Genomic DNA, 13643 nt, shown 5'->3' on the forward strand with positions numbered 1-13643 from the left:
GAAAGTCCAAGACTTTCTTATCGAGGTCTGTGAAACCAGCTGAGCGTTATGAAACCAGTGTCTCTATTGTACTTCCAGCAACTGTCGACAGCAGCCAGAGAGAAGTGGCAATGTTTTTTCCAGCTTAATTCAGTGCTGCAAATGTGAATCGGCTAAACAAAAAAATATATATATATGTTTTGAGATTTGAGATAACATTCCCATTCTCTATGTAACCTTATCGACTCAACAAACCGCCTACAGCTGTACAGTGTGTATGGTTACCCCCCCCCCACCCCCAATAAACTGGTATTTAAAGTATTTCTTCAAGCTAATATTAATAAAACATTGCACTCTGTGTATATAGCATTCCAGACATTGCTAGAGGTAAAAATAAATAAAGGATTTCAGATGATAGTACAATGCGGTCTGTTCTCCGCCTCTCGCAGGATTGTAAAGTGTACACACTTGGGTACTGCAGTGGTACCTGTACTGTGATACACTGTAACAGACTTTTTCCTCTGATCAATATGGATATCAGGCAGAGAGCAGTACAGGTAGGAGGCTTGCTGAGGTGCAGTACGATCTCAGCATCTGCAGCAGACTGTTGTATCCAGAGCCCCTCCGGCAACCGCCCACGCACAGACCGCCTGTGTCCTACATCTGAGATCTCTGCTCAGCCAAAACTAATCAACCAAAATATGGCCATTCTCAAAGTCGCTTTAACCTTGTGGAGACTGGCTCCCTTATCCCCCCAAGGCACAAACAGTACTTAGGCCTGCTTAAAGTCAATTTCAAGATCGGAGGGAATAATTCCATTGTGCTAGACCGTATAAAAGTGTTGTAAACCTAAAGCTTTGTGCGAACTGGTGTAGAAACACATCCACAGATGACATTGTAGAGCATCTGGGACGCAACACAAAGCTTTGGCGCTCTGCTGGAATGTTAATCACCTGGTTGGCCTAGATTTGTGGGGAAATCAGTGAAGCTGTGGCATATTTTCCAGATGGAGCAATCTTATTAACTTTGCCCCCTGTTATCTAGGTGACTGTAATATAAAATGCATGAGAGCTATAAATCCAAATACAGATCCTATTGATTGTGGCAGTATTTAATCAGGGTGTGTGCATTATAAAACACAGCCTCGTTTGCATTTTATGGAGGCAATACATCTGTGGTGATTGGTTTAGGCATGTAAAGAATTTGCGTATCTGTTGGAGCTTCGAGTGATTTAAGAGGCGTATTGGGGAGAAAGTGTTAATGAATGTTTCGTCACTTATTAACGCCTTCTGATTAGTCTTAAGTTTAGTGTGAAGGAGGTAATCCGATTTCCTCAACCTGGGCAAAAATATGATTTAAATGTGCAGAACCTTTGATCTTCATATATTTGATTACATTTTATAATGTTATTTCAAGAATCATTCTGTGTCATTGTATACTACGCTACATATTTCTTAGACCCGTGATATCTACTCATAACGTCATTGCAATGGATTGAAAATCTAGTCATTGTCCAACACAAGTCCCAATCCGACTTTCCTGCCAGCTAGTATTAGAAAGCATGTTATGAATGCAGAACACATAATACTGACAAGGAATTAGGGGAAAGAAAGGAAATACATTTTAATAAAGAAAAAAATAATGACCTAGTTTATTATACTGAAAGAAAATTAAGGTAGTTTCTGCTTTCAAATACTTGAAATCAATGAGTTTATAAAATACAAAAAATCCTTGAATATTGTTTATTGTAGTTAAAAATAAAACCATGTAGGAAGTTCCAGACTGACATGTTGTGAAATTCTAACACACTGCTGCACGGTTTAGTTGCTAATTAATTCCATTTTTAATTAATTTTTTTTAATTGCAAGTGCAGAAATAAGGAGTTTTGAATAACATCGGCGTCCTACTTGGCCGCCTTTATTGGGGGCCTCTTGTCAAATAATGTATTTCGTCCCATCCTCCCGTATCACGACGGGCTGCAAGCCACTGTAATCCCCCCAGCTCCGATATTCTCTCTACGCCCCATTGATGGAGCTCTGTTTATTGATCAGAGTGGCAATAAGACAACATTTTCATTACCAGTCACAGAGCTCCTTCTGGCCCTGTGTGGATTGCAGTTTATTGGCAGTGTTGGTACTGGCAGGCACAGTAGTGCTTCTCTATAAAGCAGGAGGAAATCGGAAAGCCCTGCACAGAGGGAGCATGCGAAGGTCAGGGGAAACGTGGCTGGAGGAGAGAGAGAGAGATTTTCAGCCGGCTCGCTCGAGGCAGGCAGGCCAGCTTTACACTTAACGCCAACCGAGTGTGAATGTCAATATTTAATACTTTGTCAGTGCCTGGCCACTCTGGTTAAAGCTATTTATGGAGTTTTTCCTTTCTGTGAAGGTTTTCTGTCATTTTTTTCTCTGTGTCCTGTTGCTAGTGGTAAATTGGCTTCATAGCCGTAAATATCAAATTTGATTATTAATAAAACTTCTCTTATCCGAGCTGTAATGTCAGAGGACACGGACACAAACAGCGTTGCTCATTTGATTTCCAATCATGTGCTCCCGGGCGCCGTTCCACATGTCTAACCTTCATCTATGCATCAAAATCTGGTTTTGATAGATTGGCCGGCGCTGTGTTACGGAAGGTGCAGCCGTCCGAACGGCACATCCTGTGGTCGTCTCTGTCTGCTCACAGGAAATGTAAAGTAGATGTTGCTTTAAATTTGTTCTTGTTGTCCTTTAGCTAGGTATTCAGATGTAGGCTATATGCTTGCATGCCGTTCTAATGTAAATCCATAGTCTGTAATTAGTGATCTGTGAGCTGTGTTCAACGAGGAGTCCAAGTCTCTGCACGGGGTTGGCTCAAGTTCCGCTCAGACCAGCCTGTGCAATTATCCTCTCTGGGGAAAACTGCAATGCAGGGGCCAGCACAGCTTTTTCACTTTTTAAAAAAAATCAAACCATTAAAAAAAAAGAAAAGAAAAAAAATTCATTAGCTTGGCTTGGGCAACAAAAGGACAGTTTAGGTACACATCCAAATGTATAAATAATTATATCTTACAGTACTTATTTCTACAAATGTTTCTACACTTGTATAATCTACTACTGAGTGTGTCTTACTGTGGCACAGGGGAACATTATAGTTTGCACATTATGTTACAATGGACACGCTTCAGAAAACAAAATGGCGGTGTGTGCCGAGGTAGTGAAACATCACTCTCTCTTCCTCTCCTCAGTAATGGCTTTTTTTGTTTATATTTTTATAGCAGGGATGAATACAATCAGACCCATTTCTTTAGGTGCTCCTTTTCTTGTTAAAAGAAGGAGAAAAACGTCTCTACATGGTAAACCTTTGAAGCTGATTTGCAGTAAAAGAAAAAGCCAATTGGGAAATCATTAGGAATTCACATAACCGGTGAAGAACCCTCTTAAAAGAGAGATGGTTTCCTCAGTTTGGATGCCAATAAGACATTTGAAAGCCACTTAATGGAGCTGGAATCTGGAGTCTTTATTCATCGAACACAGCGGGGATTTCCAGCACTTGTTTGTTTATTTTCGATTCATCTTACTTCTTTCATCAGCTTATTCACAATTTCTTCTTTTTGTCTTTCCTCCTGATAATTCCTCTGTTTGATTTTGGGAGCAGGGGATTCAAGGAGTTTAGGAATTGAGGTTATGGAAAGTCATGGATTTAGGCGCGACATCCAAATCCAATGTTCATCGACGGGCAGGTTTAAAGCAGTTTGGGACAGAGGTTCAAATAAAGACTGTTAGATTATACAGTGGTTATTTCTTTCCATGTGGACTACAAAGCCGCCCATCTTTAATGCCAAGGGCTGAAAGAAAAAGGGGCTTAACTTGGACTCATTTCCACTTGGATCTTCTGGTTTGAAGAGGCCCACGATGGCAACCCCTCTCAAACATACAAACACACACACACACACACTTCACTTGCGAGGTGTGAAAACTATTTTTATGACTGTCAACCTTTGAACGCGTGTCTTTCTCACAGCCCCGCGATGAGCTTATATGAGAACAAAATGTTGCACGTCCCTAACAAGAGCCGAACTGCACTCGCTCGCAGGCTGCTTGGTGTGAGTGTCTTTGTTGATGCTTCCCCCTTGTTTTTGCCAGAACAGCCGAGTTTTCCCGAACAGGCCGTGTTGTTTGCAGTATGTGGGCTTCAACCATTGTTTGAAATGTTAAGGCCCGAGGGGATTGTCATGCTCTTCGGGGATATGCCGTGGATCATATACCATGAAATCTGACACATATTCAATGCCGTATACTACAGGATACAGTAATTAGATGTTGAACAGCTTTACAACCCCCCCCAACCCCCCCGGCTGCCTTTTTCAAGCACAGAATGAATACAAATGTTTATGTCCTGTGAACATACTCTCTTAAAGTATCAGTCAGATGAAAGAAGTGTCACTCCTCCAACAAGGTTATTTCTATTCTACAGTACTGATTATTAATATACCATTAAACACCACTTTTAGTTTACATTTAGCCCAGTCTCTGTTATAATTTCAACACTTTTGCACTGCTTTGTACCTTAGCCGAAAGATCATCTCTACCACCTTCTGCATACAATTTCCTTTAACGTTTATATAAAAAAGAACCGACTACTACAACCTTGTCTTCTTCCTCTCTCTCTAGACATTTTATTAATCACTCTGTCATGTTTCATTAAGCCCACATGTAAGCACAGACTAATTTTCATTCAGGTTTAATGGCTGCAGCTGCCCTCTTTTGCGAGAGAATTGCCTTAGAGACCCAAAGCTTCCCCATTAACCTAGTAACGCTGCAAAGACATCGCTCTCAGAGCTCCCAAGACGCCCCGTCTCTCTCAGCGGGCCGGGTGACAAAGGGAATAATCTATATTGCTGACATTGTAAACAAACGGACCCCAGTGACAGCAAAAAGATCGACAGCAGGACCCTTATCTCAGGCCCCCTCTGTCCTTTGCTGGTGTCTCACAGAATTCGGTGGATTGGATGCCAGCCTGGCTTAAAGGTAACATTTGGCATTGTTGGGGAAGGGTCACTCGACCCGACTGTAAAACAATTGCTCCACACAGGCAAATATGCCCTTATACACCCGTGAGCTTTGTAAATAACTGTCACTTACTCCTACATGTCAAGTCTAGAGTGACTTGTATCTGGAGCATAAAATGCTGCTAAAGTAGTTTTTCTATTGTTATGCATGTCGACAGAACTGTGAGGAAATTGATTACGCTGAAGTACACTACATGATTTGTGTATTGTGAGTTATTCAGCCCTCTTGTCACTGTGCTTTTGATCCGCTGTATTTAAAATCATTAATGCATTCCTTTTAATGTCAGGCTCCCGAGACTTAATAACATATCTGTCAGTAGCGGTCTTGTCAGACAAAGTGTTTTGCCTTTGCAGTTTGTCTGAACATCTGTACATTTCTTTTATTTATAAGGGCTTTATATGATGTGCTTATGCACTGTGTTGATTGTGTAGAAGGGGCGCTTTAACAGGTAAACTTCTCCACCACAGTTGCTTATGAATTCTGGAAATAAAACTGGTTTTCAAATCTAGTTTTGAAGTAGACACAACAATTAGTCAGGCTTGGTAATTGAACATACCTACCTGTATGTCAAGTGTACACCATTTTGTAAGAGCAAAATTAAGAAGGGCTGTCTTATGGTAAGCCATTTGAACGAGCAGCTGATATGTGTGTGTTTGCCACGTCAAGAGGGAACGCGATCCTTGCAAAGCGTTAATGCAATCGTACACAACTGCCAAAAAGAAGGATCATCGTCTGTCAGTGGCACTCACCAGCTGGAGCACTGAACTGCAGGTGTCGTAGTCTCGTTTGTCCTCGCCAAGGATGCACAGCCCTCCTCCTCCTCCTCCGTGTCATTAAAGATTACTTGCAATTACTCTAGATGTGATTTGATTCGGGGCTTTTCTCAAAGCAGTTGTGAAAGGTGCTCGGCCCTGTGAACCCGGCACAGCCGTTGGTGTCCGTTAAGTCACTGCAACCTGCTTTGCTCAATCCAGTTGACACGAGCATGTCAAGAGGATTCCCGAACGTGCTCTAAATCTCTCCGCCTCTATCCAGGAGTATTTTCATCGAGGTTTGTTTCTGTCGAATATATTCCTCTGTTTTAAGACGACGTTCCCCGTGAGGGAGTTGTCATTAATTGTGTTGTGTCTTGGATGTAGGACCCCCCCCCCATGTGACCAGTGCAGCAGTCTCCGTAGACAAAGGGGAGTTTTTGAGTGCCAGATACTGCACGATTAATTGGCCTCTGTGGATATCTGGGAGAACCCCTGTGGGTGGGTTGCTGCAGGCCTCGTTTGCCCCTCCGAGGGGGTACACAGTTGTCTCTCGGCAAATGAAAGCTATAGACAAGGTTGGTGTACCGTGCTTTCACAATGATTGGTGGTTGCGGTGCTGTCTCCAGGTCCCCGGTTATGTGTCCCCTGCTGCAGTTGTCTATTTTTCAGCAGTCACAGTCAATCAGAGATTTGATGCTGCTTTTGACCCTATCTTTCTACTCATCGCCTGACCTTGGAAGTATGGTTACTGTGTGAGCATATCTCTGAATACGGACTGCTTCATTTCGCTACGTAGACACAAATAACTTTATACTTTGTCTACTGTATGTATGAAAGAGCCAAAAATTGAAGTAGTTTTTATTTTATCCAGTTTAGGAGATTAGGAGTGTGTTGTGGTGTATTTTGAGGGTGTCGCTCTGATGTGTGATGTCTGATGCCCGTTCTCTCGCCAGATTGTCTTGATGTGACGGTACTTCAGAAGAAATTTATTCTCTGGGGGCCGCAGCAGGAAATACAGTTCTTTGCCGCCCACCCATTTTGTCCGTTGCTGAGGAGGGCAAGGGAAACAGAAATGTTTCATGTTAATGTAGTGGTTTCAGTGAGAAAAAGAGGGGGACATGGTTGCATTTAATGGTCATTGACTAGAGCTTTAGGTTTACACTGTAGTTTGTGGCGGAGACCCCCAGGACAGCCTCCTGCCATTAGCGGTACGTGGATTGAGGTGATGGCAAAGGGCGCGTCACAGCAGTTCTGTCTTCAACGAGACAATCGAGTGTGTGACCTCAGTGCCTGTACGGGTCTGTCTTGCCAAATCAGATACAGTGTGCAGTGTAGATCACAATCTCTCCGGCAGGAATGTGTTCCTCTTGCTGCCAAACTGATCTGATTGTCTTTTTTTTTTTTTTTTTTAAACAGAGAGTTGATTTAGGACATGATTGGAGATGCACTCCACCTCTGACTCTCTCTCCTTCGCACACCGTAAACCATTCCCATACAAATGGACACCTACAAATCTGAACCTCAACCTATCTTTTGTTAGGCCTATATGATTCTATTCAACCTGTTTTAGTTGCATGTTTTCTTTTCATTTAAGACTAGTTAAAAAGGTGAATTCACTGTTGTGCATTTCAAGGGTTAATGTCCCATTTCAGAAATCAATAAAAAGGCTTTCACTGCAGTGTTAAGTGAATGGGCTAGATTAAATCAAAATACAGAACCACCCGCTAATGGCAAACTATAAACCTACTTCATAGCAAGAAAGAAGCATCTTATAAAAAATAAAATAAAGCTGCCACTGAGTACAGGTTAATTGTTTTCTATTAGTGGGTGTGTATAATCCCAGACTAGGTTGTTTATCTTTCAGTATTGGTGGAAATGAAGTAAAGACCGAGACACTGACTTTCTAACCCACTATCAGTCAGCCCTGAATGTACATTTCTGTTTTATGACATTAACATAATTTCCATCTGAAATGTGCCTGGAGCACTCCTTTCAGAAAGAAATGGGCGCAATGTTGCACTCAGATGTCATACCTACTAGCTATTTTGTGTTTTCATTTCGCTTTAGAGTTGTGGGACAGTATGTAGCAAACTATAGAACAACTGACGACAACAAAGACATTCAGTTTCATTAAGGAAACCACGTTAAATATATCCGACTGCCTGTGTTTCCAACTCTTATTTGGAAAATGACAAAACCTGCGTCTGATATACTTTGTTCTCTTTTCTGGAGCAGTCTGAAGTTTCAGTTGTTATACAAGGGGGAAAAAACTCAGCAGTTCTGTGGCGCTTTAATGACCTCTTCACACAAGACCAGCAAAGCTCTTCCCTTTTTTAAGTTTCTGCTTTTTGCATTTTGTTGGTATGAGTCACCATGTTTAAAATTACACAGGCTTGTGGCTTGGACTCTTTTCTTATTTGATGAGCAATATATTTGAGAATCAGAGATGGAAAAACTAATCCAACTGCAGAAACATCCAGAATTCCTTCCTTCTTTCCAACACGGTTGTCTTTTCTATTGCATTTGTGCCACTTAAGATTTTATAAGGACTCGCAATTTTAATGGCTTTTGCTCTTCGTGCAGAGTGATTGACATTCAGTTCAGGGAAGCTTTCACATATGCCTTTATACTGTTTCTTCTGCCGCAGTTTGTTCTGTATTTTAATTTCCCAGCTGTGTTTTGAGCTGTTGGTTTTACCTGCAGTAGATCTGATGTCTAGTGTAATCTGGTGTCTCAAACTTGGTCTCATCAACTCCCTGAGCTCAGGGAAGGATGTGTGCTCTCTTCAATAATCGACAGACATCTATTTTAGTTCTGTTGATGACTTGAATACGGAAAGCCAACTTTTAGGATGACCTAGTGTGAAAGACAAATAAGTGCATGTTGGGTCTTGAACAAGTTTCAGTCAGATTCCCTTTTTGGCATTTGCATTTTCTTGCCAAAGTTTATCACTGTATTTTAAGATAAACAACAGCAAAGGAAACCTAAATCAGGCTACTGATACTGCCCAAGTATAATTAAACCCACAGAAATGTGACTTCTTCGAGGATCTTAGGTTGTGTCTTTGATGGCTTAGCATCTTAAACAGTTTTGACCCAAATTTAATCAGGTTTTACTTGAGCAAATGCAGAACTACCACACTAAGCCTTTAAGCGTAATCCTGTAAATTAATGCAAGGACCAGCTTGGCCCATGATGCTCAAAGTAGTTTTTTTCCCTCATTTTCCAGGCCTTTGGACAAGCTTATTCCAACCATAAGAAAGTGGCGGCAGACGGGGAGAGTCGGGAGGAGTCTCTGATCCAGGAGTCGGCCTCCAAGGAAGCCTACTACGAGCAGAGGGTCCTGGAGCTGCAGACGGAGCTGAAACAGATGAAAAATGTGCTTGCCAATGCCCAGTCGGAAAACGACCGGCTGTCGTCCATTGCACAGGAGATGCGAGAGGTAAGGTGGAGTCCAGGGGGTTATAAGTAGTAGAAAATACACTAGATATACTCCGCTGTCCCGGGTGGAATAAAAGCAACTCAGGGAACTAATTATGTAATTGAAATCGATCATGTACCTTTACCCTCATTAAATGTTTAGACGTTTTAAGTATGGAAAAGGACATGATGGGGAATGGAAGTGTATCAGTCAGTGTCTTCAAAGAATTTTCCATCTGAGTTTCCCGGGACCAGATGTGTATCTGTGACTGAAGCCTGTTGACACCAAGAATCGTTAATAGGATGCAAAGCTTAAAAATTAATGTGCTACACGTTGCCCTTGAATTCCCTGAGCGGCTCTCAGATTACCAGTGAGTGAGAAGCCATCACAATCTGGCATAAGCAAAACCGTTCTCCAGCAGATCGGTTAGGCATGTGACAGCCAGAAAATAGGAGTAAAAGAATGGGAGAGAGATGAAAGTCATATGTAATGTGAACCCTTTAAGTCTCAAAAAATACTGCCTAAGTCTGCATGTACATGTCGGTCAAATTACGTTTTTTTCATTAAATCGAGCTCTGAGATGCAGATTGGTCTTCCAGACTTACTGTAAGTACTAAAGCTCCGATAAAGACTCCGGCCTCCTAGAGACATAGTGGGACATCGGTGCTTTATAATTATCCTTCTTACGCTGCGGTTTGAAATCTGTGGGTTGGGGAAGATTGGGTTTGGAATTACACTTGGAATAATGACTGCTTTGTGACATAGGCTCTCTGCGTGAAAACAAACCATCATAACATAGAAAGATGCAGGGCCAGCTGTTGTCGTCTTTTAAGCTGGTATGATGGTCTCATAGTTCGAGCTTTCCAAGGTTTTGGATGCCACACAGGGTTAAATCTGTGTTTGTGTTTGTGCAGCTGTTACACAGGAAAGAAATAACATGAAGTAGATATATGGCCAGCTGCAGGAGACTGGGAAATGGGTAAGCTGGGTAGGTCTGTGTTTGTGTCAAATACCCAGTCTTATTTTATGTTTATTTTAATTTTGTTAGTTTTTTCTTATTTGTTCAAGGCACCAGCAAACAAAATGGTGCCTTGACAAAAAATGAATTAATCTTCACATTTTTCTAGTAGACTGACCAAACCAGAAACTAGCATGAACAGAAACAACAGGAGAAGTTAACTGTCTGGCTCTGCTTTCTGTACAAACTTCACATTACAAAGAAAAGGAGAAATGTCACCTTTTTATGGTGGAGTGGGTGGGGACTGATTCCTCATATCAGCATTTCCTTTTATAACTGTAAATTACAGGTATGTTTTATGGAGAGTTTTATCTGAGGGCAAAAATTAAATGCATTTTAAATCAAAGGGGAAATTGCAGTTAGTCTAGATACACCAGTACTGGTATAGCACTATTTTATTACTGCTTTGGGTGTCTCTTTTGTTTTGTTAAAATCTCTAATCCTTATTCCTTAAGGCTGTGTCTTTAAAAGTAAGGGGAGAGTAATACGAGGGACTGTGTATATTTTTAGGAGCACAAAACTGATGATCTCAGACTGTCAGGATGTGTACGGACGTCCGTGCCAGTTCTCAATCGGATCTGGACCGTGCTCAGACCTGCATTGCTTTGTGAACAGTTGTTTGTGTAATCAGATAGGCTTCACTATGATTCAAATCAAACTTATGCATTTCTTTTGTTTGTTTTTGTGTTTTTCCATTTCACAAAACTCAAAAATATTGCTCTGCTGGTTCTACTTTTCTGGTACCGTGACTCTTTGAAGAATCTTTATTTAATAGGTCATATGAGTTTACATGTATATGAAAACACTAAAATTAATTGGAAACATATGAAATATACAGTGTAGAACAAAGGCTGGGGCAGCAGCTTCTGAGTGAAGAATTTGTAAAGCAAATGAGTTATTTTCAACCAAACCAGCTGCTCTCACCCCTGGATGAGGCTGTTATCTCTCAGATAATGATTTCCTCAGTCAGACAGTCGGACTGAAATAATTCTGCCTCTTAATTTAGAAGAGGGAAGAGAATAAATCCTGTAATCCCGTTTTTGATGTCTTGGGTTTAATTGTTTGAGAATTGCTGTCTTAGAGGTGGAGAGAAATCAGTCGAGCTCAGATCGTGCGTCTCGACAGCTTCCCCTCGCGGTGAAGGTGGGAGGCTATATACTTTGATTGTGGGGCTGGTTGTGGATTGGATAGTGTTCCTGTCTCCACACACACACCCTTTCACACACAAACCCTGGTAGACACGCACTTTTTCAAATCAGCCATTTCACCTCCGTTTCCACTCGATCAGGCCTCCAGATAACCGCGCTTCGGCCAGAGCCGCAGTGCAGCCAGATCTTCTCGCTGCAGCGCATGTGATTTGAGTCCTGGCGTTGTCGTCGGTGCGGCCCTCTCTACTGCCCCCCCCCCGTTCTGTCTGAACACAGGGAATTACAGCCTGCAGCTCAGTGGGGGGAGGGAGGAAATGCACCAGATGCAGCAACCAGATTTATTTTTCTTTTCTTCCCCCCCCCCACCTCTTTTTACTCAACTCTGGAGTTGCAAAATATGTAACAACTTTAATTGCCGTAAAGCTTTACCATGTTTCCCCCTCCTTTGTGTGTGTGTAAGATTATGCTAGCAAGGAAAATAAGTGGCCTGGCTTAAGCTAACAGGGTGGGGCTCAGGGTTATAAATGTGTCTGCAGACAAAACGTGTGCGCTTTCTTTGCTAGAAAGCTTGAGATTTGGGTCGGTTTAACATGTGATACGTGTTCTTGAGAATGTCTGTCTTCCTGTTTGCTGGTTTCCACTTCATCGGTGGCTGAACACCAGGCTGCTGGCCAGTGCAGTGGAGACGCTTACAAAAGACACCGGAGTTCCTGATGTCGGATAAAAGGCTGTGGTACTACTTCATAAATTGACCTTGCATTCATTAGTTCAGTCACCTGTTCCTGATCACACACACGGCCTCAGCGCCCCATATCTGAATGGCGCTGGTGTCTTCAATTCCGCACTGCAGTTCGGCGCTTTACATTCAGAGCACAGCGTGGCACAAACCTGACGCATCTTCTCATCAAGGCCTCTCCGCGCTCCAGAGAGCTTTCCGTTCTGTGCCTGGAATCGGGCTCTCGGCGAATGTTAAAGCTATTTTGGTTGTAATGCAGCAAAGGCCTGTGTTTAAGCAAGTGGCATAGTAAAGGGTAGATGCCAGGCTTTTATTTTGTATAAAACCTAGCTGAAAGTGCAAAGAAAAATATATCCAATTTGTTTTTCCTTTCAGTGAAGCACTGACTATTGATAACAAAGAGTCTCTTATAGATTAGTGTTCCTGGCACGACTACAAACAATATTAGGGAGGGGAGGAATTGTAAAGAGAATAAAAATGATTATACGCATTTAAATGCAGTCAAATAAGAAATAATGTAATCGATTTAAAACACGAGAACAAATGTTCTGTATATTCATAACTGAGGTTAAAGCGCAGATGTGTATCGGCCAACCTGCTGTACGTTACGGCCGATTTCCATTTCCACAGCTACGTTACTCGTCTGTTCTGGCACTTACACTATTGCCGAAAGCCATAATTTAATTGATTTGCATATCACTGGATTGTTGAAGCCCCCTCAAATGTAATTTAAACTAATTGTTTCCTTCAGACATGAAAGTGGAGGAACTAATCCAGTGTCTTAATACACTCTGGCATGTAATTGGCATTTGACGGGATTTAAATTCTCAAACTTTGCGGCAGCTAATTGCGACTTTGACGGGGCACATTTGGCAGCAGCGTTCCAAACTCAACTGCAGTGGAGTGGCGCTGCAGGAGATGGAGGGGGTGAGGGAGGCATGCCGTGACGGTGGATTGAAAGGCCTCATTGTTTAGGCCTTGATGGATGGTGGAACCATGGGGGGGGGTGGAAATTCGGTGGGCGCTTCGGCAATAGAAGTGGTTACGTCTGGGGAATTTGCACGTACTGTACGGTAGCGCAGTATCCTACTGTGGTAGCGGTCCCCCGGCTGTGCCACACCGAGAGAAGCACTGGGGTGAGAAGGGATTTACGCAGCTGATGAATCTCTTCCAGACTCCGCTTTGGGGTGGATTTCTGGGCCAATGAGCGCAGCTGGCAGCCGCTTTTGTTCATCACAGGAAGTGCTGTTGTGATGGTGATACCGAGAGACTGGATCACCGCTGGGATTTGTCTAGACAGGTTGCAGTCTGTTAGAAGCAGGAGAGGGTTGAGATTTACTCATTGGAAACGTTCTTATGAGGCTTAATGGTCAGGGTCTTAATATTCTCTTTCACCGAAGAATTGGATTTAGTGTATGTATTTGTATTTTATTCTGGATGGAAATGAGTGAATGTTTGTAGGGACTTGTTTTATTGGCAAATGTGTTGTGTGTTCAGATCCTCCTGCTGTGTCTTGAGCTCATGAGCCCGGTGCTATGC

The 13643-nt window shown here is 42.4% G+C and overlaps 1 protein-coding gene across 2 annotated transcripts in view; it reads left to right on the top strand.

The window, feature by feature from the left end:
- Positions 1-13643, top strand: part of bicd2a (BICD cargo adaptor 2a) — a 61247-nt gene that overhangs the window by 18596 nt on the left and 29008 nt on the right. For both annotated transcript variants that reach the window (XM_066697745.1, XM_066697746.1), the window contains exon 2: positions 9011-9223. In XM_066697745.1, the coding sequence (XP_066553842.1) occupies positions 9011-9223 (213 nt within the window). The remainder of the gene's footprint in view (positions 1-9010; positions 9224-13643) is intronic.

The sequence above is a fragment of the Amia ocellicauda genome, chromosome 3, assembly GCF_036373705.1.
Source record: "Amia ocellicauda isolate fAmiCal2 chromosome 3, fAmiCal2.hap1, whole genome shotgun sequence".
NCBI classification, from domain to species: Eukaryota; Metazoa; Chordata; class Actinopteri; order Amiiformes; family Amiidae; genus Amia; species Amia ocellicauda.